This window comes from Marmota flaviventris, chromosome 8, assembly GCF_047511675.1.
Source record: "Marmota flaviventris isolate mMarFla1 chromosome 8, mMarFla1.hap1, whole genome shotgun sequence".
Lineage (NCBI taxonomy): Eukaryota > Metazoa > Chordata > Mammalia > Rodentia > Sciuridae > Marmota > Marmota flaviventris.
Window position 1 is genome coordinate 122,753,331 of NC_092505.1, and position 27,142 is coordinate 122,780,472.

General features: G+C 47.4%; 1 protein-coding gene across 2 annotated transcripts in view; it reads right to left on the bottom strand.

Moving 5' to 3' along the window:
- Clstn2 (calsyntenin 2) overlaps positions 1 to 24,255 on the bottom strand; it is a 561,925-nt gene extending 537,670 nt beyond the window's left edge. For both annotated transcript variants that reach the window (XM_071615603.1, XM_027933766.2), the window contains exon 1: positions 24,027 to 24,255. In XM_071615603.1, the coding sequence (XP_071471704.1) occupies positions 24,027 to 24,141 (115 nt within the window). In that variant the 5' untranslated portion in view covers positions 24,142 to 24,255. The remainder of the gene's footprint in view (positions 1 to 24,026) is intronic.
- Positions 24,256 to 27,142: the final 2,887 nt, after the last annotated feature.

The window sequence follows — 27,142 nt, forward strand, 5'->3', positions numbered from 1 at the left end:
CTAGGGGCATAAAATGAGATACAAAACTTTCACTGCAGGATTATTTATAGTGAAAAAAAATGGAAATCACTAATATATCTGACAAAAAAGAACTGCTCCAATAAATTATGGTACACTCACATATTGAAATATTATGTAGCCATTAAAGGAAAGGCTTATGAAGAGTTTTAATAACCCGGAAAAATACTTATGTGGCAATGTTATGTGAAAAACACCAAGATATAAATTGCATATATGGTATGAACTAAATTATGTAAAAATATGCACAGAAAAAAAAAATCTCCAAAATGCCTTTAGGATTATCTCTGAGTGATGGTGGGTATGGCTGATTTTTAATCTTTTAACAGAATTTTTAAAACCATGTTCCCATTTTTAATGCACTTCCTTAATTTTCTACAATGAGAACATATTTTTTTAAACTATAACAGTATTCAAGGAAATCCTCTAATCTTTCTGGTTCCTTGAAAAAGCAAGGCCTTGTAAGGATAAGAGCCAGATTGCCTGGCTCTAATCCGTGCATCTGCGAAAAGGGAGAAACTTCTCTCTACAAGCTGCCTCTCTCGAAACCACATTCCTTTTTCTGCTTTGAAACCACCTAGTGAACCAACTCATCGGTGCCACACAGTCACCTAGTTTTGTCATATGCTTTGTTGCAACTATCCATATTTTGAGAATAAGCCCCTGAAGGCAAAAAATATCATGTCTCCCTTGGCTTCTGCTTCCCCCACCGCTCCCACTCCAGCCTGCCAGAGTGTCCAGGAAAGAGTAGAGGACCACACACACACACACACGTATGTCACAGGTACACAAATGAGAACATAAGCAAATGATCACACTCTGTCCTGTGTTCTTAAAACATCTCCTTTTCCTTTTTCTTTTAATCAAGTCTTCAACAAACAGCATTGCAGGGTGGAAGGTGAGTGATTGGGTCGGTGGTACTTTGGTCCCATTTTATGAAAAGATAAATGAGACCCAGACCCTAAGCTACTGGGACTAATTTCAAGAGTCTTTCCCTGGGTAAACCACAAACAGAAACATGGGTTGTCTGCAGTCACTCACAGCCTGTGAGTTTGTACCACGACCTGCTAGGTTGGTATCTCCAATGTGCAAGGAGGGGATTTGACAACTTTTTGCTGAGTGATTTCTAGAAGGAAATAGAAAGAATGACCACGAAATTGCAAACAAATGGCTCTGCACTTGATTCCATTTTCTCTATTGTAACCTATAGCCAAGAAAATCTTTACTTTTTTCCAAGATCTACTTGAGGTCTTGACCCTATAGACTATTACTTATTTCAGAAGAGTCTTTGCAGCATCCCTATGTGATTGACACACTGAAGAAATCTGCTCCCTTACCTCAAGAGGCCCCCAGCACTGTTCTCAGTCCCCAAATGTAAAGTTGAGTCAACTCTAGCTTCTCTCCTGGTCACCACCACAGCCCACCAAGCAAACCTTCTGCAGTGACCAAATGTTTTAACAATTAAGTGACAGAAGGAAAAGGTGGCAAATGCCAGCTACATGGACAGATGTTCCACTTGTCCCTGAGGGGCACAAGTCCAGTGTAAGCCCAGGGAGGGTGGTGGGGGGAGGCAGACAAGGTGGAGAAATGTCATGGCCCATGTTCTCCAGAATCAACCCAAAAAGCAATCCATCTTCAGTACTCCTGAAAACCATGGGAAACTACCCAAGCTTTTAGGGGCTGACACACTCAGATCTGGTGAAAGATTCCCTAGAAAAGGGAAGAGAGCGCAAGCAAGTGAGAATACATCTCAACCATCCAAGAGAGAACTGGCAGGGTCTGAATTAGGGTAAGACAGAGCAGGAGAGAATAAGAGGATGGGTTTAGTGTGGGGGTGCACTGAGGACCAGTCATGCACATCATTTCCCAAGTCCATGGTCAGGGACATCACACTGGTATCCTGGGAACATTTACAATAAAGAATTCGGAAAAATGTTACAAATCAAACAAGAGGCTTCCCCACCCCAAAGTGGGTTTTGAAATATTTACAAGTACCACTGAGGACAGGGTCTGGAAACCAGCTGGATTGGTGAGGTCAAGGGAGAGTGAAGACCAGGAAAACTTCTTGTGCTATTTCTAGTCTGAATCTCAGGTTGGATAAGGCTCCAACCCTGGAGAGAGGCGACACCAGAGAATGAGGCGGTAAGGCTCATGGGTAGAGAAGGCAAGCTTAGCTGAGACCATTCTGAGTTTGAGGGATCTGTAAGACAACCCAAATAATGTGACTTGAGGGCAGAGGTGTTCTGTGTTGGAAGCTTGGGAGGCAGTTCCCTGCTGCGGAGTGAGGTCGATTGAAAGCCAGGGGTAGTAACAGTTAGAATTAAAATGGCGGGTGGGGGGACCAGAGGATGACTCGGGAACTCTTCAGAACCCAACTTGTAAGGGACTTGCCAAAGAGTTACTACCTAGGAGCATCGAAGGAGTCACTGGAGACTCCAACTAGACTAGATTCTGCAAAAGGTAGAGATTTGAGGAAGAGAAATAACATCCCCTCAATCTCTGTTTCCTCTTGTGATGGATCAATCTTTGTGCCCATCAGGACCCAATCGGAAAACCAGGAACACTCTAGGTACTTGGAAGAGGAAATTTAACACAAAGCATTGATGAACCAAGTGATGGAGAACCGGAAGACAAAAAAAACAATGGCAAGAGAGGAAGCCACTAGGGCTAGAGGGACAGAAGGAGCAAACGGGGTCACCACAGCCCAGGAAGTGAAGGCCACACGGCAGACCTGGAACCCTGGCACCTCCCCTGCAGAAGAGGACCCAGCAGGGGCAGGATATGGTGCCAGGAGGCAGAGCAACGGAGGAGGAGAGGTAGCCACTGTGAGATGGCCCAGGGCAGAGGAAGAGAGGCAGCGGGCTGTGGCTTCCTTCCACCCTCCAGTCTTCCATCAGTGCCTCAGCTTAGCTGAACCTGGACAGCAGCATCCACCCCAGTTGGCCAGGCCTCTGTGGCCTCTGTAGGACACAGTTCCCCACCACACAGAGCAGAGCATCAGAAGGGTGTGAACAGATCTGACAGCAAACAGGAAAACAACTGATGTAATCATCTACCCCATTTCATCACATCTAGGGCACCACCCATAACAGACCCATCCTGATTTCAGAAATGCTAATATTTGAGGGAAAACAGTCACCCTGGCATTGGTGAGATATGGTATACCTCTGGAGACAGGATCCGATGGCATAATACTTCCCGGCATATCTATTTTCCTGACATATTGTATTTTCTTTGCATAAGATTATTGTCTAATCCTGAATCTACAGAAACACGTCCCAGTCTCTTCGAAGGCGCACGGGGCTGCTGGATGTGATTCTCTGCAGGTTCCTAATTATTCTCCCTTCCCCGGTGCTCACTCCCCCAACCCACCTGCTGTATTATAGCCAGCCACGTTTTCCTGTTCATCATGTCACCCTGGCCAGAAATCAAGTTTATTATTTTATTCATTGACTCCCCACCACATTCTACAATGGATTTCCATATTTTGCGTATACATGCATCCTGGGCCAAAAAGGGACAGTAATCACCGAGCAATGGAAGGGAAGACTTGAATAGCAGCAAGCAAGAACTGGGAAGAAAATGAGCACACCTAAGTCACTCAGCACCTCCTGGATAAATGACAGAGGTGCAGCAAATGCACTACATGGCTGAGGAGCTGGCCAAGAGGTCAAGGTGGCCAGTAATATCCAACACTATGGGCAAGTGTTCTGGAGTAACGGTGCATCCACACTTCAAATTAAACAGGAGGAAGGACTTGGAGTGAGAGTTAGCTCCAGGCTCTCCTCCTGAGGGAGAGTAAGCAGCCGGGCACCTGGCTTCTTCTGCAGTGTGAATCAACAACAAACAAAGGGGCTCCCACTGCGGCTTTCACATACACAGTCACCCAGCAGGAAAACAAAGCAAGAGCCCGACACACACAGGTGGTGGTTCTGAGGCTCTGGGTGCCTGAGGTGCTGGCTGCACTATCACAGCCCACCCAGCTCAAGGCCATGGGGCCCAACATTCTAAAGGGGTCCCTCTCCTCCCAGGCATTCCAGCGGGAGCCCTGGTGAGCAGGTGGTCTCCACAGGTGCTCAGTTGAGTAACACATGCCCTCTGCAGACCTGGGCCTTGGTCTTCCTCATTTCCCTTCTCTGGAATCTTCTCCAACTTCACAGGCTCTCAGCATCCCACATGCTCCAAGGCCATCTCACTGAATCATTTCAGCCATCCCTTTGTCTACTCAGCCAGTTAATGGTTACCAGGATCCAGGGCACAGGGATGAATTAAGACATCAGCCCTGCCCCTTTCTAGGATTTCCCTATTTGGTAGACTAATCAGGATTTTCAAATTAAAAAAAAAGAGTAAGGATTGCATGAACTCTATTTGAGGCATGTCCAGGATCTGGGATGGAGGCTGAGGGTCAGGGGCAATAGCAGACATGCAGGGCAGGTCCTGCAAGGGCAGGAAGTGATGCTGCTTGGAGAAGGAACAATAACCACAATACACCTGGTACCTTCGAAAGCTCTAAGTGCCTGGTGTGGCAGAGACGAGGCTGGGAGAGCTGGGAAGTCCCAAGGCATGGAGGGCCTCCTGCCCAGGCAGGCATCGCCCGCCCTCGTCACCCCTGCCAACTAGACTCCAGCCTCACACAGTGTCTGCTGCCCTCCTGCGCAGCATCATCATTTAATGCTTTTACTCTGTCATCTTGTTAGTTTCCCTATCAAAACTTAGATCATCTTGAGGGCAAAGACCTGTCTTTCAAATAGACAACACTCATGGAAGCCTTCTAGTTCCAAGCAGCCTGCCAAACCCAGGAAGAGGAGGTGGGAAGGGGTTATGAGATGGACATGGCTTGGTAAGGCTAAGTTTGTAGAGAGATATGCTAGCCTGAACATTCCTGAGGCAAAGGGACACTTACCAGCAAAAATAAATTATGTATTTTTTTAATTAAGATTTTTTAGCTTTTCAGGGAATCCTATTACTGGTGAATGACAATCAGCTTTGTGCTGGGAGTTTTTGTCATGTAAATTCTGCACTTACCCAGCAGCAGCAGCTTTAACCTGTCAGAACAATTCACAATACTCTTTGGAGGGTTATCTTTCTGTTTGCTTCATGCTTATTGCTTTGAACCTGAAAACAGGAAAAAGAAAAAGAAAAAAAAAAGAGTCCATTCCAAAATGGGACATCCCTTTGGTAGACCTTTTGCGTATCAATTTCAAAATCAACCCTTCAATAAGAAACTAGAAAAAATTTCCTTTGGAGATCAGACATGGGCAGCAAGGCCTTCCCTGTTCTCACGGACCCCAACCTGCTGGTGTGGCTCACAAGCCAGTGCTATGCTAAGGCCATCAAAGGATGGTGGCTGCATGGTCAAGCCCCAAACCTGCTTTCCCAGGGTCTCACGTCACATAGGAGGGGAACATAAGAGGAGGAGATGCGCTCTTGCCTTCAATTTGTGCAGAAAGGAGTTGGGGGAATGATGAATGCACAATCAATAGAGAATAAAATATGTGACCGTGTTACCAAGGGTGGGGAGGCACAAACCAGAGCCCGGTGAAGAGCACAGGCTCTGAAGTCCGATGATGTGGGTTCAAGTTCTGGTGCCACTACCTGGGGACTTACTGAAGCAGTCTCAGACTCTGTTTCCTCAACAACAAAATGCAGAGGTCACAAGACCCACCTGACAGAGCCTGAAGATGACATGAGCTAGTTCTCTAGAAATGCTAGTTCATGGTAGAGCTCACTAAGAGCGAGCTGCAGGGCAGGCTGCACACAACTCAATGAAGTTGTATAACTATCCCTAAGCCTTATCCCCTTGACACTCCACTTCCCTCCACTCATTAGGTGTGACCTCCTACAGCACCCCATCTTCCCTCTAGAGTACCCACTGTGTGATCTGCCCACATCTTAAGGTGTACTTGAGGCCCGTTCCCCAGAAAATGAGTGCCCTCGGTCCACCTTTCCTTTCTTGGGGCATAGAGAAAACTCTAGCTGAAGCCAAGGTCAAGAGCAAAGAGTAACAGAGGAAATGCAAGTCACCAGCCAGGAGAGACACACTTGAGACGCAAAGGGCCTCGCTGCAGATGATTTAAGCGTGGGACCTAGTAGAGCCCACAAGAAGCCTTGAAGTTTCTCTCTGTGCACTGCAGCCCTGAGCTTCCAAACAATAAGTATGACCATCCTGAGATCCCCTGCAGCCAGGAAGACAAAGCATATGTGGAAGCCCTGCCCAGGCTAGTAGCCCCTGCTAGGCCCAGCCCTTGAAGCATCCAACCACCTGAAAAAGCCTCCAGATGATCCCAACCCCCAGACAGCTAAGGCCACAGACATCATGGATCAGAGACAAGCTATGATCACTTCCTCAAGTTCAAATTCCTAAGCCATAGAATCGATGAGCATAATAAAGGGCTTCTGTTTTATGTCACTGACTTGTGGGGTAGCTTGTTAGGCAGCAGCAGATAACCAAAACACTAGTCTCTTCTAGTCCAAGTATTTGTATCCTTAACTTTATCTTTACAGAAGCCTCTTAAACTAGGATTTACTGTACCTATTTTAAAGATGACAATTGGAGTCTTGCAGGAGTTGTACAATTTGTCCGAGATCCCGACCCCCCCTTCCCCCAGGAGTGGTATCATCAGGATCCAGGTGCCATTCACACACCATGCATCATTCGACACCCAGAATTAAGAGGACATTTAAAGTAAGTCAGATGTTGTTCTTGGTACCTGCAATTGCCCATTTACATATTCTCTATATGCTGATAACACTCACCTCTCAAAGTTCTTTGGGCTGTCAAAAAATTAAAAATACTAAATCCCATCCACTGGAGTTGGGCTTCAAACTGCTCCTCTGACTATGACTCAATGCTTTAGGTCATTGGGAGAAAGGGCAGGATTTGTATGAATCAGATTTCCAGTGCCTTACCTGAAATATCTGAATGACCACAGTCATTGAGATGAGCGGGCAATGTGATCTGAATCTTGGGAGGGATATTTAGTCTCCTCAGCTGTTCCATACAAGGAGGTGCTGAAGACAAAGGTAACTGCTTTGCAAATTCACTTAGAGGTGTTCTGAGAAAAATGCTGAAAATAGACACTCAGAAATCTGGCTGTGATCAGAGGTGCCAGATGTTCCCCCAGACAGTTGGAATATGTGGGCTGCAGGCATTCAGCCTAATTCAACTCATTTCACCGCCCGAAGGTGGGTGCTTGCCATAGCCCAGAGCTTAGGGAAGGAGCTGGGACAACCCCACCCTCAAGAAGCCTCCTGAACCCTGGGCCCAGGGGAAGAATCACTACCACTACCAGGCCACCCATTCGCCACAGCTGCAGACCACTCCACAGTAAATTTCTTCCAGCAAAGTCTCCCAACCTCAGATGGGTGTGAAGGAAGGCAGTGTGATTCCAATGAGGACTGACAGATCCATGTGAGGAGACACCTGTCAGGGGGTCAGATTGCCCCCCAAATGTCCCACAAAGCCTTGCAGATGTCCCCCAAATCTTATCCAATGTCTAAAGGAGCCCCAGTCTTCCCATCCTGATGGACTGACTGCAGAGGAGGCACGGCAAGGACTCTCCATAAACCCCTTCTCTTGGTTGCTCCTTTATGGATCCTTTTTGGAGTTCCCCCCAAATCTAGCCTTGAGACAAAGATGTGAGTGCAGGTAGTTGGGAATGATCTTAGGAAAGTCCAGAAGGGGAGGAGAAGCTACTCAGGAGGCAAGGAAGCCAGGAAGGGGTGGAAGCAAGTCCTCATGTGGAGCCCTGGAGGCCTGGGTGAAGTAACTGGGATGTCCTGCCACCCAGAGAACAGGTCGCTGGGATGCTGACTGCCAACTCCTGTCAGCCATTAGTAAGGACAGTTCCTAGAAGAATTTAATTCCCTGGAACTTGTGACCTGCCCAACTTGCAAACAGAGGATTGTAGTATCCAGTGAGAGCCAACAGCAAAGGCTTTTGTGACAGAAGCCAGGTGACATGCATAAAAACAGCCCAAGCAGAGGAGACTCAGGCAGGGCACTGATTGCATCTGTTACACCCACACTCTGCCCACACGTTCTCCCCCACGCACCCTGGTGGCTACCGCTGTGTTCATGTAACTTGCACTTTATTGAATCTGAAAAAAATGCATCCCAGAGAGAGGGACAAAACCAGCTGTGAGGCCCAAGTTGAAGCTCCCTTCTTCTCTGAGAAGGAGATTCCACCTTCTAAGCCACTAGAAGCAGGTCCCACCTAACTTAAGCCCATTCTGCACCTCCAGCTCGGCCTAGAGGAGTGGGAAAGATGGCCGGCCTTCCCCATCCTCAGCTGGCCATGGAGAGAATTTGGGGCCATCTCCAACCTGGTCTCATGACTACCCTCTGGACAAGGAGGTCTGTTCCTGAACCTCCTAGTAAAAAAAGAAAAGGAAAGGAAAGAAAAATCTAGTACCCTCTAAATCCACTGCATCCTAGGGCTGCCTGAGTGTAACCCTGACCTTAATCTGTGACAAAGAGTAACCATGCTGGGAACGGAACATCATTTAAGACATTTTCTGCTCAGAGCATGAGAAAAGGAAATGGAAAACAACCAGGATTTATCCTGAAATGCCGAAGAGATGAAAAAAGCATCATACCCTGATTGACAGTCTTACCCCCCCCCCTAAATTTTTGCTAGATGTACTTTCATCTGACTGTCAGAGGTATTTCATATAATATTAGGCATTTACTGCCATGATTTTTCCTTTCTGGGGTTCAACTATTTCAGGGGAGTCAGGATGCAATTTTCCTGAAAATGCAAAAAGATTCTTCTTTCTAAAATAAAATCCTGAAGGAACCAATGTGGATGGCAGAGTTGCGGGGAGACAGTCGGGGAGAAGGAAGCATGTAGTAAGTTGAGTCCCAAGGGTGGGTGTGAGAACTCCCCCTCCCACCCAAGCTCTTGTCTTCATTGCACATCGGGTCTGCGCGGGAGCCTGCAGGAAAGCCACTTCCAAATGCACGGCTCATCGTCCAGTATAATTGAAAATATGGTAACGCATAAGAGATGATGTTGATTTTCGAATCAGAATGTCAACCAGGTCTTTTCATTTCAGAAATACATACATCCCTTAGTGCCCCGACGTTACTTACTGTTGGGCTGAGATTTTTATAAACTCAACTCCATGTCAAACATTACAGAACTACCAAAGGTCACCAAGCCATGTATTAAGGGGATATACCATCCCCCATTAAAGAAAAATATTCAAATGCATTTTCTTCTCAAAGTAACTGAGACTCTCTTTGGCGAACGAGCCTCTCTCTTAGCAGTACCTCAAGTGTATGTGAACAAAGAGGGAAAAAAAAGATACCTGGGGATGAAGAACAATACAACACAAAATCAAAAATCCTCGTCCTTCTAAATTATCAATGAACACATGAAGGGAGAATTTTCCATCAATAGAACAATGTTTTATCTCTGGAAAAGCAGAATTGACTGCAACAAATACTACAGCCAGTTTTTTTTTTTTTTTTTTTTTAAATCTAAACCAAAAGAGATGTCTGGGCCCTGACCCAGCCCATGTCACAACAGCATGATTCAGAGAAAAAAAACAAACCCTAGGTCTAGGAAAAAGGGATTTTCAGGGGCAGAATCAACTCCAACTCCCAGGGCTACCAACTCCCAGCAGCGATGGCCCATACCCAGGACCATTCCCGAGGAGTCTCAGAAGTTCTGGATTTCAGGTTGTTGAGAAAGGTGGTGTTTTCTTGGGCATAGTAGTGTCAAAGCTTCAATGCTCAGAACTAAGCCAGTATATCCTTAGATCCAGATGTAAATGTTCTGACTTCAGAAAGAGTCCCATTTGCTATATCTACACACAAACCAGAAACCTCAGCACAGCCAGAAGTCAGCCCCTCTTCCTGCTTCCTAGTGCTGTAGCTGTGGGCTCAGAAATCCACAGGTCTCATCCTCTGTAGCTGTCCCACTTGAATCGATGACAAATCTTTCCCAATTAAAAATCTCATCTTGCCTCTACACGCACCTGATATCATAAATTGCAAATCATTTTTAGCAAACTGTTTAGAAAGCAGAGCACGCTTTATACACTTAAGACTTGCACAGTCTGAGGTTTAACGGAATGCTGATGGGGACAAGGAGGATTTGAAGAGCAATGAGGGACAGCATCCCATCTGCAGCAGCCGGTGATTACAACTGGACTCTCACCAGGGTGTGATGGAAGTATTCTCCTGAAGTGAGGGTATCCGATGCTACAGAACAGAGGGGGAGCTCCTGACTACATGTTTTCACGGATGGCAAAGTTAACTTCCATCAATTATCCAAGAATGATACGTACACACTCTGGAAACTGCTTCTAAATCATCAGCCACAGAGGTTCAAGACTCTGGGGATCCCAGGGCACAGAGGAGAAAGAGCAATCAGGGAAAACCTCTATCACATCTCCACATCACCCCCAGCAAAGATTCGGGTCCCTGGGAGCTCTCTCTACCACCCACTCACCAACCCTGTGCTAGACTATGTTTGGGGACACAGGAATGCTAAGTTACAGTCCAGTGAAGGGAAGCAGGTGGACAATGATGATATAATCAGAAAGAGCCACTGGGGAGGTCTGCATGGGAGCTACATAGTGGGGAGCTCCGTCAGCCAGGAGGAGTCCCAGAAGAGGTGCCAGTAGTGTGAGGGGCCAGACAGCCAGGCAGGGCAAAGCACAGACTGAGCAGGGCGTGCAGAGCGCTGAGCACCAGTGGGTTCCATGAGCAGGAACTGAGTCTCACGCAGGTGAGCTGGACGGGGGGTGCACATGGAGGACCCGCTTTTCTCACTCAGGCACCAGGCTCTGGGATGGGCTATGCTCAGCAGAGCTTGTCTTCCAGCCCAGGTGGGCACTGAGTGCCTTTTAAGATGAACCAACTCAGGCAGAGTTAATTCTGAAAGTCAAAAAGTGACACAGAGGAATTCCACTCAGGGGAGTGGCCGGGTGTGGGTGTTTGGAAGACCCTCTCTATGGGCTGGGGATGGAAGAAAGAACCCTCCACAGGCTGGTGACATATAGGACCACAGTCACAGGCAAGGAGAATCCATGTCACCAAGTACTCCCTGAGCAATGAGGCCCCCACAGAGCACTTGCTGGCCTTCCACCCTCTCCCCAGGTCCTAAGGGGCTAAAACAGGGGGGAAAGAGTCAGGGATGCAGTCGTTGCCATGACACCAAAGACAAGAGACAGAACCTGCCCACACAGTGAAGAGAACATACACTCCGTGCTCCTGATGGGGAGGACAGGGTCCCTGGAGCCCTTCCTTCAGCAGACATGGTTGAGATGGAGAACAGGCATCTCCAGGTTCAACAAGGGAAGACACCAGGCTGGATGCCCCATGTCCACGTCCAGGTGAGGCTTCTGTGACCTGAGTACTGCCAGCTGCACACAGGAGGCACCTGTACCCCTTGGATGACAGAGCCTTTCTATCCCTTCAAAGGTGTCTCTCTAGACACTCAGGTGGGTAGACTGGGGTTCAGCAGGCCTCAAAGTTCCCAGAAATTGCCTTAGTCCAGAGGAGAGGGAACATGGAAGTGCACATGTCCTCCTGCTGTCACAGAAGCTGCCCAGAAAAGGCACAAGGTTGTCCCATATGAGAATCTAAGACCCACTGCAGCTGACATGCAGCCTGGGCCCGGTTTCCTACAGATCTGTGACCACTCACTGCCAGCTTTTAAATACTAGAAGATGTGTCTCACACACTCATTCCTGGAGGGGGCCACACAACGGGGACACAGATGCTGCTATTACCTGAACACAACTTGAGTGCCACAGCAGACACTCATCTGCTTCACGTGTCCACCCACACTGCCCCAGACAGTCTGCCATGCTAGCTAAAATGCTGTCCTGTGAGCATGCTTCACTACGGGTGAGCAGTGCCCTCTCTCAAAACAAACATTGCAAGGTGAGATCATCTATCATGTCTCATTACCAGAGTCTGCATGAAGGTCAGAGATGTTTCCTCCTTGATAAGATGAAGAGAGAAGAGCTCAGAGGCCCTAGTGTCTTGTAGACGGATCCAAATCAATGGCAGCTCCAACTTTTCTATGCAGGAGATCATTTGGTTGGAAGTGTGAACAGGTGACTTATTTTGAAGCTGTGGCTCATGGCAAGCCCCCCCATCTCCAGCAGGATTGGCCGGCTCTGATCAATACACGCAGAAATATTTTCTGAAGATGCTTTACTCATGTTTTCCACTGGTTTGAGGAAACACCGATTGTGAAGCTAAATAATGATGATTCTTTTCATTATTAGCAGTATTTTAAGAAGTGGCTCCAGGGAGCAAGAGAGCCCCATCTCCAAAAAGCCACTATTGGTGGCAAGAAGGACAGGAGGAAAGAGATGCTGAAGGGCAGGCAGAGACCATGCAAGGGGCATGGGGATGGTGAGGGAATGAGGGAACAAGAGGGATCCTGAAACTGGCATCTTTCACCTTATCCTCTAATGGGCTTTGGGACAGAGTGGTGGTGGGACATATCTGAAGGCCAAACTCCAGGAAAAGCTATAGCTTCTAGCAAAGATTCTCAACTGGTCCCTAACTTGAGTCCCTCTTGTGAGGAGAGCTAGCATTTAACTTTTTGGAAGACTAGGGTAGAAGTGAGGCAGGGGGGTTGTCCAAAAAGATATGAGTGCAATAAAAAAAAATGCCTTATCAATGACTTCCAATTAAAGAAGAGGAAATCACTAGATGGGTCTTAAATGTAATTCTAAAATTGGCAATCAAGCAAAATACAACCATCTTGACATTTCTGAAGTTGGTGTAATAAAGCCGAAGTAATTGGTTTGTAAAACAACAATGACAACCACAGAAAAGAAAGCCGGGAAGGTGAGGTCTAGGTGTTAGTTGTGACATTCATCTTCCTCTGATTATGAATGATCTGAGCCTCCTTTTCTTCTCCAAATGACAACCCATACTCCCACGGACAAACAAAAATACCAAAAAGAAAAAAAAAGAAGAAGACTCTTAAAAATACCACGAAATGCAAAAGCAGTACTTTGTCCCAAACTCCAGCATCTCTGTGTTTCCTGAGTGATAGCTTTGTCTTTCAGCTCTTGGCTCCGAACCCTGACTCTTGACCTGTCAAAGGCAGGGCTGCAGAGGGGAGAAGCTGGAACTAATTTTCAGCCAAGTGATCTAGAAGTGTTGGAGAGCACAGGGAGTGAGATGCTAGGACTCCGGGGGCTTCATCTGTCCTTGTCTGTTGGCTGAGAGGACCAAAGTAAGTGATGTGCTAACTCCAGAGGCATGGAGAAGAATCCCTTGCAGTCCAGAATTATTCTCCTAGACTGAATCTCCTGTCACCATTAGCAATTCATTCCTTTGGGTTAGCCATCACCTTGGTTAGGTCTGGCGCCATTAGTTACAAGACCAGCTATTACAGGAGACCCTGGGCATTCTAAAAGGGCCCGATCTGTGAAATACTCTAAGAGTGCTTGTGGGTTTGAGAACTTGAAGGATAAGAAAGAGTTGGAAACGTGAAAATGTAGGCCAAGGGGTCACCAAACACATGTCCCCTGCTGCTGAGGACACAGTGTTCAAGAGCTGCAGTCTGCCTTCCAAGCTCAGCAGCCATCCCAAAGGGAAGATGACCTCTGGATGCCCAAGCACTAATTTTGTGCCACTTGCACCCGCTTAGAGATACCCTACACCCACCCAGCCCAGCATGGCTGGGATGCACTTGACTAAATAAAGCAGAATTGGGTCTAAGCATCAGGCAGAAGTGTCTCTGGCTTCGGGTCTGGAGTGGAATGTTAAATGTTTCCTGGCAGCCTGAGAGAGAAAGTGTGAATACCTACCCATGTTCTCAAGCTATATAAGTCCAGATAAAGTGTACTGCTGCAGAAGAAATCATAAATAATACATCCTAAGACCAGGACTTCAATATTTTTGAAGGGTTTCATTTCTCCGCCCTTCCAACTTTGATATATGTACTTACTTAACAAGGGTCTGGGGAGGGTTAATTGAATTAATATATGTAAAGTGCTTTGAGTTTGAAGAGAATGCGCAATATAAATGGAAGTGTCACTAAAAAGGTTAATCTAATTTACATCTAACACTTTCAGTTCAGGGTGTTAATGAACTATATCCTTTTAGAGAGTGATTAATTTATAGAAATGTGATTATTTTTCCTAATGCTCTATATGGGTCAGCTTCGCCTATTACTATATCTCACTTTATGGGAGAATTCCGCATTTTATAAATTAAAATAATAAATCAAACATCTCTGTAATGGTTATATTTCATTAATTACAAGGAGACATGCATTGGATTAACATTTATCTGTTTTAATTAATTTGCTGCAATGCAGTTATCCATGCAAATTGGAAAACGACACATCAGCCTGATGATATTAACTGTTTTGACTGGTTCTTCCTGAAAATTTATGGGTCCGCAACTGCTGCATTCGTTGCATAACCAGGATGACCACCAGTGTGTGACTGTATATCAAAGAGCTGGGAAGGGTCTCAATGCTCAGTTCAAACTTCAGAAAGTATAATTAACTAAATTTACATGACAGTATAAAGAAAGATGGAAGGTTTTGTTTGGGGGGTTGGAGTCCCAAAGTCTCCAAACAAATTTCTTAAGTCTGATCCCTTTATTTTGTTAGGCACTTTGTATCTTCAAAGGGTGTTCAGAGTGTCTTGCATTTGGAAACTTCTAAAAGGAAGCAGGCAGATACCCTGGGATCCTTCCAATCTGTGAAAAAGCCCCAGTCCAGAGGGACTGAGTGATTTGTTTAAACCTCACAGCCAATCAGTGGATCCAGGCCCCAGGGAAGGGGTGGGAGGGGGGAACCTTGGCTTTTCCTTAACACTCCACAGGATTTCCTAGTCACATTTGACTGAGGATGCAAATTTATTTAACCACATAGTACAATAGATATCATGAACATACAAAGTGACAGAAGTACAAAAATGATGTGCTTTTTTAAAAAATTGACAATTTTTGCATGACAATTGAATGCACTGATTCCAAAGGAAAAAGTCAAAATTGTAGTCAATGGAGCATTCTCAGAGAACCATCTGCAACCTCTCCAGGTGCCAATTCCAGTGGCACGTGCAGAACCTGCCTCCTTCACACACTTTGATGCAGCTACTGTTCTCCTGATTCAGCTGTTGAACTGAGCATTTTAGACCCTACAAAGTGAATGTTGCAAATTGGTGTGGGTGGATAGTCAGATCACTAAAGGGGGAAGGCCAGAAGGGTAGCTTCTCCCCATGACCAAAGGCAGGAATTGGCCAGGACCAGGAGAAAAACATGCATGGGCAGAGTCGTCCTACAGGGTGAGTGGCAGCACCCTTACACACAGTCACCTCCTTAGCACCCAGCATCCATCCTGGGCCTCAGACAGTCCTGGGCACTGGTTGCACAAGGGCGACCAAAGCAGGACATGTCCACTGCAGGGGCTCCTAATCCACTGGGCAGACAGGAAGGCAAAAAGTACCTGAAGGGTTGGATAAACAAGGGGTGGGGGCAATATACAGGAACAAGTCCCTCTCTCCGCAGGAACAGCAACATCAGGAGAAGCAGGACAACACAGGGTGCATCTCTCCATCTTGCCTGAACCTCAAGAACACCAGAGAGATTGAGCTTGGCACAAAATCCCAGCTCCTGCCCTACAACACTCAGGGCTCAGGCATCAGTGTTATTTTAAAACTCTTTCACATGGCGAGATCAGAGAGGGGACTCTGAAACTAGACTGTGGATTCAATTCCTGGCTCTACTGTTTGACTAGCTGGGTGAACTGGACAAGTAGCTTAGCCTTCTTTGCCTCAGTTTCCTCACTTGAAAAGTGGGCACAGTAAGGGTTTACACCTTATTGTTTGGCTACCAGAGTTCTAGGAGTTGACATCTACAGAGAACTCAGAACAGGGCTTGGCATGTAGTAAATTTTTGAAAGATGAAGCCATTTACCATTTGGAAATTTCTGGAATGCTCACCGAGAGGAAGACGGGGGTGAAACCATCAACAGATTTTAATGCAAGCTTGGAATCTATCTTAGAGCACCGGAGCTTCTGTGGGGGTTGTCAGCAGGGTGCAGCGGCCAGTTTTTAAAAGGCTGCAGGGTCCTGTGCATTCTTGCTCCAGTAGGGATTTGAGCATCGGGCAAAGACAGAAGGTCCCTGCAGACACCTCCTGTCCTGGCCTTTGCTCTGGGAATGACGGAGCTCCTTATTAAGGTCTGATAGAGAAAAGTGGAAGGTGGAAGAAATGAGAGGCTCTGGGGGACCCACCTAAACTATCAGAAGGGACAGGAACTGGTGATAGTACCTCTGGGACCATGACGATGAACTGTGGCAAGAGACTATAATTCCAGGTGCTAATAGTGAAGACCCCAGAACCCGTGGAAATAGGATCCTAGGACCTCAAAGAGCCATGCTGTTTGAACAATGCTCATAACAAGGAGCAACCTGTGCAGGATCGAATAATCCCAGGACCAGTTCAGATCCCTGAATGGTTAGTGAGGATGGAATTCATGGGGAATGGGATTTCTTGTAGGCCAGGCAGAACTGGGGTTCATAGAGGAAAAGTTCTAGATCTTTCCTGATAGAATCAGGTGGACATGATAAAGGAAAGGAGATGATGGATGTACGGAGATAAATAAGCGAGAGGATTCCTTTTGCCCAAATAGGGACAAGCAGCAGATTCTCAGAAGGGTGATGAGAGTTAAGATACAGGGGGCTGGGCGTCGTACTCTGGAGCACCCCAGTAGGGGCAGTGAGTGAGCCAGAGGTGGGTAAAATGGGCTTAAAGTGAACAAGGAGAAAAATTTCTTGTCAGGGCCAATGATGCCCCTGGGGAGGATGGATAGGACCAGAGGGTGCTCTGGGCTGGGGACAAGCAAGGTCCTGAGGAGGTATTGGAGATAAGACATCTGCTCCAAGAATTAGAAAATTTTCTAAAGCAATGAGACAAATGGCTTCATGTAAGAAGTTACCTGGCTTGTCATGCTGGTGCCCTGGCCCTGGATTACAACCAGCTACAATCAGTCTGTCTGACCCCTTGATATATTCCTGGCTCGGCTGTTGTGGGTCCTGTGATGTCCACTCACAGACCTGTGAAATGAGTCTTTGTGAAAAATGCAACTGACATATATGAACTCTTGCTATAAGATGAACAGTCAAGCTAACTGTCACAGTCAGACACCTGCTTCTCTTTCTGAAAAACTTCCTCCTGTTTTGCCTTTCTGGACACCCCCATCAGCATCCTCTCTTCAGCTTCCAGTGTCCAACCATCTAACCTACTTGGAAATATGTGTGGTATCTTCCATTAACCTGCGTGGTTCAGAAAGAGTCAGAAGAGGGCAAGGTGTGATCCAAATGAAGAGCCGTAACAGAACCGAGGACACACAGGCCAGCCAGCTGGGGCAGTCTTCTGCTACAGGACACTCCCCCAAACACATCAGCGCAGACCAGTGCAGGCCAGACATGACAGGAAGCAGGGAGGACTTCAAGATGCCTGCACCGGAAGAGACAGATCCTGCTCACTCTGAATCAAGGAGTGAATCAGACAGTGAGGCTTCCCGAGAAATGGACTCTCACAGCAGTTTTGACATGAAACTCACACAAATATTATCAGACAGGGAGGCGATGCCCTCGGGGCCTACTGAGCCTCTCTGATCCACTCAGAGCCTCCCCGAGGCACACAGCAAGTCACTCTGGTAGGTCAGCCCCGGTGAGGGGAAGCAATCCATGTGATCACAGTGTTCTGCGTTTGGCGCCACAGTTCGGCCACCTTGGAGCTGTGAGGTATTGAGTAGGTAGTTGGGACCTCAATTTCCTCTTCTTTAAGAATGGGGGAATAGCTTTGCCTCCTTAGAGTTAAACCAAATGACATGGAAAGTGCTTCAAAATGGTGCCCGGGACAGGGTATGCCTTCAATAACTTTTGCCATTTCGTTAGCTCTGGAGTCTGTATGCAGAATATATTCTATGCTGGCTGAGTCTCCCTCGCTGGCACCTGTGTGCCAATCATGGGCACTCTAACTATCTGGCATTCACCAGTCCTGCCCCATGGCCAGCTGCTCGCCCAATGCCTACTCATCCATCAAGATTCCTTTCATTTCCTCCATAAAGCCTCCCCGGACCTCTCATTACCTTGCCAATGTCTTGTGTTGTGTGTGTGTGTGTGTGTGTGTTGTGTGTGTGTGTGTGGAGGTTGCTGGGGATTGAACCCAGGGCCTTGTGCATGCCAGGCAAGCACTCCACCAACGGAGCTATATCCCCAGCCCCGCCAATGTCTTTCTTACAAGACCTTTTGAGGTCTGTGATGCAAGATCTACCATTTTCCTATAAACTACTAAGTTCTGTAAGGGTTCAGTCATGTGTGAGGTTTGCCATCGGCAGAGGGTGAACTCTTTGATATCTGGAACTTACTTTAATATTTTGTTCCCCTCAGAGAGAATAAAAGGAAGTAAAAAATAGCCATTGGCTGAAAGGCTAACAAGCAGAGCTCATGAGCCTGACTCCTCTCTGACCACTGCCCCCTCCTGCCTCTGCATGTTTCTTCCCCACAGTTTGCAGTGCGATACTTTGTGCTAAAATAGCACCAGTGTCTTCAGCTTGACACTCTTCCCCAAGTTCAGTCGTCTCCACAGTCCATCCTCAAAATCTGACTTTCCAAGGGAACCATTTCCATAGGGCCCAATACTGGTGGGATACAAAGCAAATGATAAAATAAATGATCTGTCTCAGTCTTTTATTTGGGTGTCCTAGTTTGGATTATCCCTGTCTATGTAAACATGCATAATTGCAAACACTATAAAGGTCATAAACAGAATGTTTCTCTACTTTCTGGGACAGCAGAGCTGGGAGGAAAGCATTAACTGGGTGGGAAACATTTCTTTACACCCCAAATCACAAAATATCAGCTCTTCCTCCAAGGATCAGAACCTCCCACACCCCTGGTCTGCACATGGAATCACATTTGTATATTTGTTTACATAGCCAACAACAGCTGATCCTTCCTCAATGCTGACCCTGCATTAAGCTCCAGGAAGTCTGAGGTGATAAATGGGGGATCTGGCTTCAAAGGCATTTACAGACCAGAGAAAGAAGAAGAGGCTTTTATAAACAAAGTCAAATACATGTGTACATGTACATTTATACTTATATATGATATTTGCACACACATGCACATCCACACACTGAGAGAAAGAGCAAGAAGACAGACCGAGAGGCAGAGAAATGGAATCGAGTGTGAGTCAGGAGAAAGTATGAACAGAGGTGCTGAATTGCTAAGAGATTAGAAACAGGGAATTTCATCAGTCACCTACATTAGACACATGTTTAAGCTACCAGTAATTACAATCATTGTAGAGTTAGTACCTTTTTATTGGCAGAGGGGTAGCCAAGGATTGAACTCAGGGGCACTCAACCACTGAGCCACTCCCCATTCCTATTTTGTATTTTACTTATAGACAAGGTCTCACTGTTGCTTAGCACCTTGCTTTTGTTGAAGCTGGTTGTGAACTCGCAATCCTCCGGCCTCAGCTCCCAATAGTTAGTGCCTTTTGTATACCACAAAATAAATCGAAGTGTTTTCTAAGCACTATTCTGACAAACTCGCAAGTAGATTTCTGTACCTGTATTTTACAGATGAGGAAACTGAGCCTCAAAAGGGTTAACTAACTTGCCCAAGATATCTATGAACAAGGGATAGGGCCTGGACTGGAACTCAGATTTCTCAAGCAATTAAGCCAAAATTTTACTTCATACAGGAGGGGAGAAAAGTCTTAAATGCCTAGGATAAGAAATGATAATGCCCTGAATTACAAACAGGTGCATTCACTAAGCCAAACACCATTGACTAATCATCTCATGTCTCAAGGTCAGGCCTGGACACGCAGCAAGAGCCTGGGTGATGCTCCAGCTCTCAGGGCTCAGAAAACAGCAGTGCAGGAGTTGGACAAGGAAACACAGGCAGGCAGAGGGACAGCCAATGTTTCCTGGGTGGCCAGCCTGGGAAGGTTCCTAGGGACGGCCAAGTCCACGTCTGGCCACATCTTGGGTAACCATGGAAATGAAGCTAAGGGAGATGACCTTCTAGCCAGAAGGCCAGAGGGTTCAGGGCAAGGATGAAGCACAATCTGGTCCAGGAACCACCGGTGATTCAGGATGACTCTGACAGATGCTCTGATATATTGCTGAAGGCTTTCTGGCATTTCTGTTGCAGGCAGGGAAAAAGCTCTGTCATGTCCCAAGGAGGCACCTGCTACTTGCTCAAGATGATTAAGGAAAATTCATCACACAATTCCATACCATCTTTGCCCCTGCAGGAAGTTCTACAATGTGCAGACTGGAATATTCAAGAAAGGCTTTGAATCTGTGGGAAGGAGGATGAGGCCACTGCTCTGAGCAAGCACCCTGGTTTCCACAGGTGAAAGCAAGGCCCACTCGTCTCATTACCTGCAGCCCCTTTAACACTGCAACCTGGACCCTCAAAGTCTCCTGGGTAATTCAGACACACAAACAGCTCAGTTTCTGGTGATCCCTAAACCTGTTTTCAAATCCAAAGGGAAGAACCTCTGGCAAATAAGGCATGGGTGTGGCAACCCTTTATATTCTGACCCCAGAGCCACACTCTCTTGCTGAAGGTCTTGGCAAGTCACATGACCTCTCTCAGACTCACTTTCTTATGTGTAAAACGGGCTAAGACAGGCTGTGCAGGCTAAGACAGGCTGTGCATGTGCTGTCGGAGGAGTTCAGGACAGCCCATGAATGGGATTAGCAAAGCACCTGTTTACATGCTAAAAAGGGGCTCCAAATGCTACAATTACAACTGCACTATTATTATTAGAATTCTGCTCTGTACTCTCCCCTCCCTATTACCACAGGCTACTTTGGCAAGCTCTCTCTCCCCAGCCCCATGTCTCTTGCCTATGTTCCTAACACTCAGTTAGTATTACACTTTGGACAAATTCTGTCTATTGCCATTTGCTTAAAATTTCCATATAAAAATCTTATCTTGATAGTGGGTCAAAAACTCCTCCAAAACAGGTAGGGGTGGAATAATGATGGTCTTCAGCTATCTGCTCAGAAACTTCCAGAGCCCTGGTCCAGGCTCTGGGCACACAGGTGAGCACCCCAATCACTGAAAATCTATACTCAGGATTGTCCCATGTGACTTCTACGCTTGGATGCTGGGCACTGAAAGGGGACTGTGTAACTAGTGGTCTTTGAGATGATGAGACCCACACATTTTGCCAGATTTACCACAAACCTTCAGATGCATATCTAGATGGTACTGTCTTCTTTCCCTTGGGCAAGACATGTCTTTCTCTTTCCCAGAGACTCCCTGGGTCCAAAATACCTCCCCAGCTTTTTACATAGAACACATGGTAAGTAATCTGGTCTCTTCATGGAATCCAATAAGAGTTTTTTCTTTTTTGATAGACGAGATAGAGAAGGGTGGAGGGAAAGGGTTGTAACTGCCCAGACACTATATGATTTCTGAAATTGCCCTGAAAGTGCAGAGATCCTGTGAAAACCTCACACTGTTCCTGGGGGTTAGCTATTTGGTCTCCTATAACAAGAAACAAGGAAGGCATATTGCGCCCCATAGACACAGGCATCCCACACCAGCCCGAAGCTGAGAGTGCACACTTCCAGTCATTGTCCAGAGGGCACATCAACTCTGCAAGACAGCTCCTTGTCACCCTCCCGATTTTCTCCCACAATAGATACAAAAGTGTATGGAAGAAGAAAGAGAATTTTTTTGTTCAATCTTCTTCACATGCCTCCTGATTCTTCTCCTTTTTTTTTTTTTTTTTTTTTTTTGGTGATGGAAATAACAACATGAAGCTTAAAAATGGCAAAAAATCAGAGGCAGGGCGCATCATACCGAAAGCATATAGTTTTATTAAATTCAAACGTTCTTCAGAGATTATGTGATTTGAAAACATAAACTGCAAGTGCATTGTAATGAAGAAAGTCGGTCCTGTAAATACACACTAAAGTGTCAGAATAAATGTCTCTGCTGTGATCAAATATCACACATTTGTCTCAAAAAAAGGCAGCAAATGGTGCTCTTTGCCGCCCCCTAGTGGTTGTAAGGGGAAAGAAGCGGAAACAAGGGGGATTCACTTCAGAGAATCTATAAACTTTTTATACTCGGAAGACAAATGACTGGTTTTAACCGTGAAATGGATATGTTCTAAGTGGGGGAGATGAAGGATGTTGGTTAAAATGCACATAATTATTCACATAAAGTGAATCATTGATAGCCTTATTTTTCTCTTCCTCGCTCTCTCATCTTTCCACCCTGACATGAGAACTCAGCAATGTGTTATGCACACCAGGTTTTCTTCCCAAATGACTTCTTCCCTGATTTTCACTTGCTGTGAACCTCCTCCCCTGTTTGTAGACATCTGCTTATAAATATGTCACTTGCTCTGCTATAAAGAAATAGAAAAATCTTCCCCTCAGAATGTAATTTGCCTGCTTAACAAAGTATCTATACTAAGGAACCAAGGCAAAGGGTTGGGAAGTTCTTTCTTTTATTATTCTTGTTTTCACGGAAACAGTCTCTTAGCTTGATTCCTTCATCTCAGTGTCACCTTTACCTATGTTTAAGACGTTTCATTTTTCTGGAATGAGTTTGTCTTTGCAGAAGAAAAACTGTCAAAGATACACAGGGAAGGGGGGGCGGTTAGAAAGAAATAGGGAGCCTGCTAATAAGCTTTTTTTTTGAAATCATGTCATAAAAAATTTAAAGATTACAAATAAACAGAAACTCTCCTATTTTCAAATTCATTACTCTCAAACTATAGGAGAAGCAGTTCCCAAAGCTCAGACAAGACGCACCATCTGCCTCTGGATCTCTCCATCCGCCAAGAGTAATTCCACCTGATACGCATTCCCTTCTCTGAGCCACTGGTACACTATAGTTCAAAGCCAGCCTCTAGATCAGGTTGTCTCTTAATAGAGAGCCTCTTTTCCAGCTGGTGCAAAGCCCTCCGCCCTAAGGTGACCGCCAGGCAAGATTCCAAGGGTCATGTACCCTCTTCTTTGTCAACGGGCAAATTTGGCCACAGCCCGCAAGCCAAACGCACGCCCTCGTCGACAGCGCAGAGAATCAACAAGTTATCATTAAGCTGAGCGCTCTAGCCTGGATCTGCCACAGCCTCCCCTGCGCCCACCTGCACCCACCCTCACGCGGCCCTGCTTTTCTGATGTCTCCACACTGCCTGCGAGCACGTGACCTTCAGTTTCAGACCCGCCCTCCCGGCGCCCCTACCCGATGCTCCGAAGCAGCAAAGTACAGGGCTCGCCAGCTCCCAGGCTCGCCTGACGTCTCCAGGCGTTCACCGGGCTCCAGCTTCCTTCCGGGCTGGAGAGGTGGGGAGGTCAACATCTTCAGAACAACTGGATGAGCGAGGGAGGGGTACCAGATTCGGCGCCTTGGACCTCGGGAGCCCAAGCAGAGTCGGAGAAACTGGGGAGCATCACAACGCGCACTTCTTCGGGACTCTGCCGCCCACCCGGAGGGCGCGCATTCCCAGGGGAGCCAGGGCCGCCCTGGGGGACCACGCGGAGTGCCACGGGGCCTTCCCTGGAGCCTCCAAGTTTCCACTCCATCCTCGACCTGGGAGACCAGTCACAGCTCAGCTTCCTTTAAAGACACCGCCGCCGGTCCTTCCCCCGGGGCAGGAGCAGACACCTGCTTCTCCCCGCGGCAGCGCCAGCGCCCTGCTGAAGCCATCCCTGGGCCGGAGCCCGCGACGCTCCCACCCTGGCACAGACCGCCCCCAAAGTTGTCTGGACTCCCCAGACCTCGCCTGCTCCTTGGCTTCAGGACCCCACCCAGGGATGGGGTCGGCGCCCGCGGGCGGGCGGAACCTCCCTGGTCCGCTGCATAGGGCGCTGACTTCGGGAATTGCGGGCGCACAGAAGCCGGAGAAGCTGCGGTAAAGGACCGTGGGCAAATCCAGCGTGAGCCGAGTCCCCGCCGTTTGCACCCTCGAGCCTGCCCAGCCTCCCTGCTAGGAGAGGAGAAAACTTCCCCAGCACCCACCTTTAGCCGCGAGGAGGCGGCGCCGCCGGCTGCCCCCGCTGCTGCCGTTGCCGCTGCCGCTCCCCACGCCCAGCGCCAGCAGGAGCGGCACCCAGCACAGCCTCCCAGGCAGCATCCTCGCCGCCGATGCCGCCAACAAGCTGCCGCCGCCGCCTACTGCCAGCGCCGGCTCTGGCCTCCCGGTGTCCGCCGCGTCGCAGGCCGCCTCGCGGTGCCCGCTGGGTGCGCTTCAGGCGCCGCCGCCGCCGCCGCCGCCGCGCTCGGCCTCCGGTGCCCTCCGCCGCGCCGCTCGCTCGCCAGCAGCAGCCGCGCTCACTGGCGCGGACCCGGAGCGGCTCTGGCGCTCACCCCGGGACGGCCCGTGACGTCACGGAGGGAGGGAGGTGGCTCGTGCATATTCATGAGACGCGGACACAGGCCCTGGGTTCCGCGCTCCCAGCCTGGCGGCTTTGGCCCCCAACTTTCCTCCCGCGGACCCCACACTGGGCACTCGCGTTCTCCTGCCTCCGTCAGGAGCCAGCACCCAAAAGACTCTGGTGGGCGACTCCCCGGAGCCCTCTGGCTCGGCGTCCCCAGTCAGGTTCTCCAAACAGCTGCTGCCAGGAATGATGGGCTCCCCTAGAAAGTGATTGCCTGGCGCCTGGGGGTCGCCTGCAGGTCGCCTGCAGGGGCCCAGGGGCCCTGCCCTGCCATCCCTTTTGAATTGACGTCTGGGCGGAGTGGCCCGGCGGGCGTCGCTGCGGGTCCTGCCCTTGGCTGGGTCTCTGGACGCTCTACGCTGCCTGGTCTGGGGAGGGCGCCAGCCGCACACCAGAACCGAAAAACTTAACTGCTGCTTGGACTTGCAGGGTCCATTGCCTTGGACCTGGGTGGCTGCAGTCGGGCTCTGTACCATCTCGGAGAAGCAGGAGCAGCAGTGGTTCTCAGAAGCTGATGAACTCGCTGAATCAGAAAAGACAAACTTGGGTCTGCAGTGCGGATCACACTTAAACTTCTCTGCAAGAAGTTACCACTTTATGTTGTCACTTTGGATCTCTAAGCAGACCACCTGACCTCATGCCTTATAAAACACAGGCTAGGTAGAACTGTCAGATCCCTGAGCACAGGGACCATACACACCTAGACATCCTCAACCACACGTAGGACTCTAAAGGATCCCAAAGGTACTTAATAAACAACAATCAATGGCTCAGAAGAAACCCCAACCCTATTTCCATACATGCCACCATTCAAGGTCCATAAGAAGTACTTTGGAAATAAAGTAGGTAGGGAAACATAGAAGCAAACAAAATCATTTATTTATTCATTGATTCAAGACATTTCCTGAACACCCAGACAGGTTGTGTCACTCTTCCAGGGAACACTGGACTGGGCACTGGAGGGCCTCAAAGCCTTTCTCCCTGAAGAGGGAGAAAGAAAAGTTAGTAAAGTGATTACAGTCCCTTTGTACGAGTTATAGTCCTTCATATTCTTTTAGTTTCTTGGTATGAGCCTATACAAATCAATTAACACAATGTACATATTTCAACAGTGACTAAACCACATCTTATAATTAATAAGTAAAGTTTGGGGTACTCAAAAAGCCATAAAATCTATTAACAGCCCTGTGTTACTCAGCCCTCCTGCACCCCTCTGGCAGAGCACTGATAGTCAAATCTCTTATCATTTTTCCATCATCCAAGAGATGCTTGAGGACAGCCTTGACTCCTCACAGTGCATGGGGCTCTGACCAGGCTGCGCTTTTCACTGCAGGTCCTCTTTAAGGCACAAATCAGCACCTGTTAGGAACAACAAATTAGGAAGCGTCTCAGGCCAACACCACACACCAAGACCTGGCATTTCTTAGATTTGAGTATCAAATTCCAGGAAGAGTGTCATAGAAAGGTGCAAGCTGACCCAGGCAAAATCAGGGAAGCCAATATGCAGAGGATAAATATAAATGTTAACTCACCTCCTTCCATTTAAACTACATTCAGCTACATATCTGTTCTCTCTTGATTTTCTCTAAGTAGTAAGACCTACCTTGCCTATTTACCTTCGCTGTCCCATGATGTCATTATACTTGGTATTGTTAAGATCACTTGGTTGATCCCAAGTATTTTACATGAAATTTCAAGTTCATGCATGAGAAAGATTGGGGAGATAGAACTGATTAGAAAACATCTCCAAGCAGGAGGTCACTGGGAAAGAAGACAGCAAAAAGAAACAGGCCCCTGACCAACAGCATGACTTTGCAAGCCTCCATCTCCTTGCCTACAATCATAAGGAAGAACAATGCTTATTATAACAGTGAAAGTGCCCTACTGGCCCCATTTGTTCATGCATCTATTTCCAGTAGAAGTGCCCTCCTGCTCAGAGCTTGGCAAAATATGATTCACTTTGGCCCAGGGGACAGTAGCATGTATGTTTTCCTCTCTTTCCTGGACTCCTGCTATTGCTATGAGAAGAAACAAAACAAAACAACCCTGTAGGAGGGTAAGAAACCACTTGGAGTCGAACTGTCCTGGCCAGTCATGGCCACTCTAACCTGGTTAGTGCCCTATGACCCAGCAACCCATCAAAGACACATAAGCAAACCCAAGCAAGATCAGCCAACTCTGGTCCATATCAGAACTGCCCAGTTGACTCATGAGAAATAATGAATGAATATTTCATTTAGCCACTGTGTTTTGGAGCAATTGACTAAGTCGTATGATGTTTATGGGTAAGGTCATCGTATAAGAAGAAAAGGAGAAAATGTATATGAAACAGTCAGTTGCGCACAATGTTTGATAAATGTAAAAATGTCCTCCTCTTATCTTACTTCACAAGTTTCTGAAATGCCAGTCACAACCTTGATTTGGTTCACTTGAGGAATGACACAAGAGCTTCAGGTCCACATCATTTATACGGAGCACTGTTGTGCTGTCTGCTTTTTTGCACTATTGCATATGTGAAAATTGGTGGGGGTTTTGCTTGCTTGTTTTGATTTTGTGTGTGTGTTTTACTGCTGTTGTTTTGGCAGTACTGAAGACTGAACCCAGTGCTTCATGCATTGGAGGCCAACCATCTACCACTAAGCTACACCCCCAACCCAGATGCAAAAAATTAGACCAAGTAACACAGAAGTTAAAGGA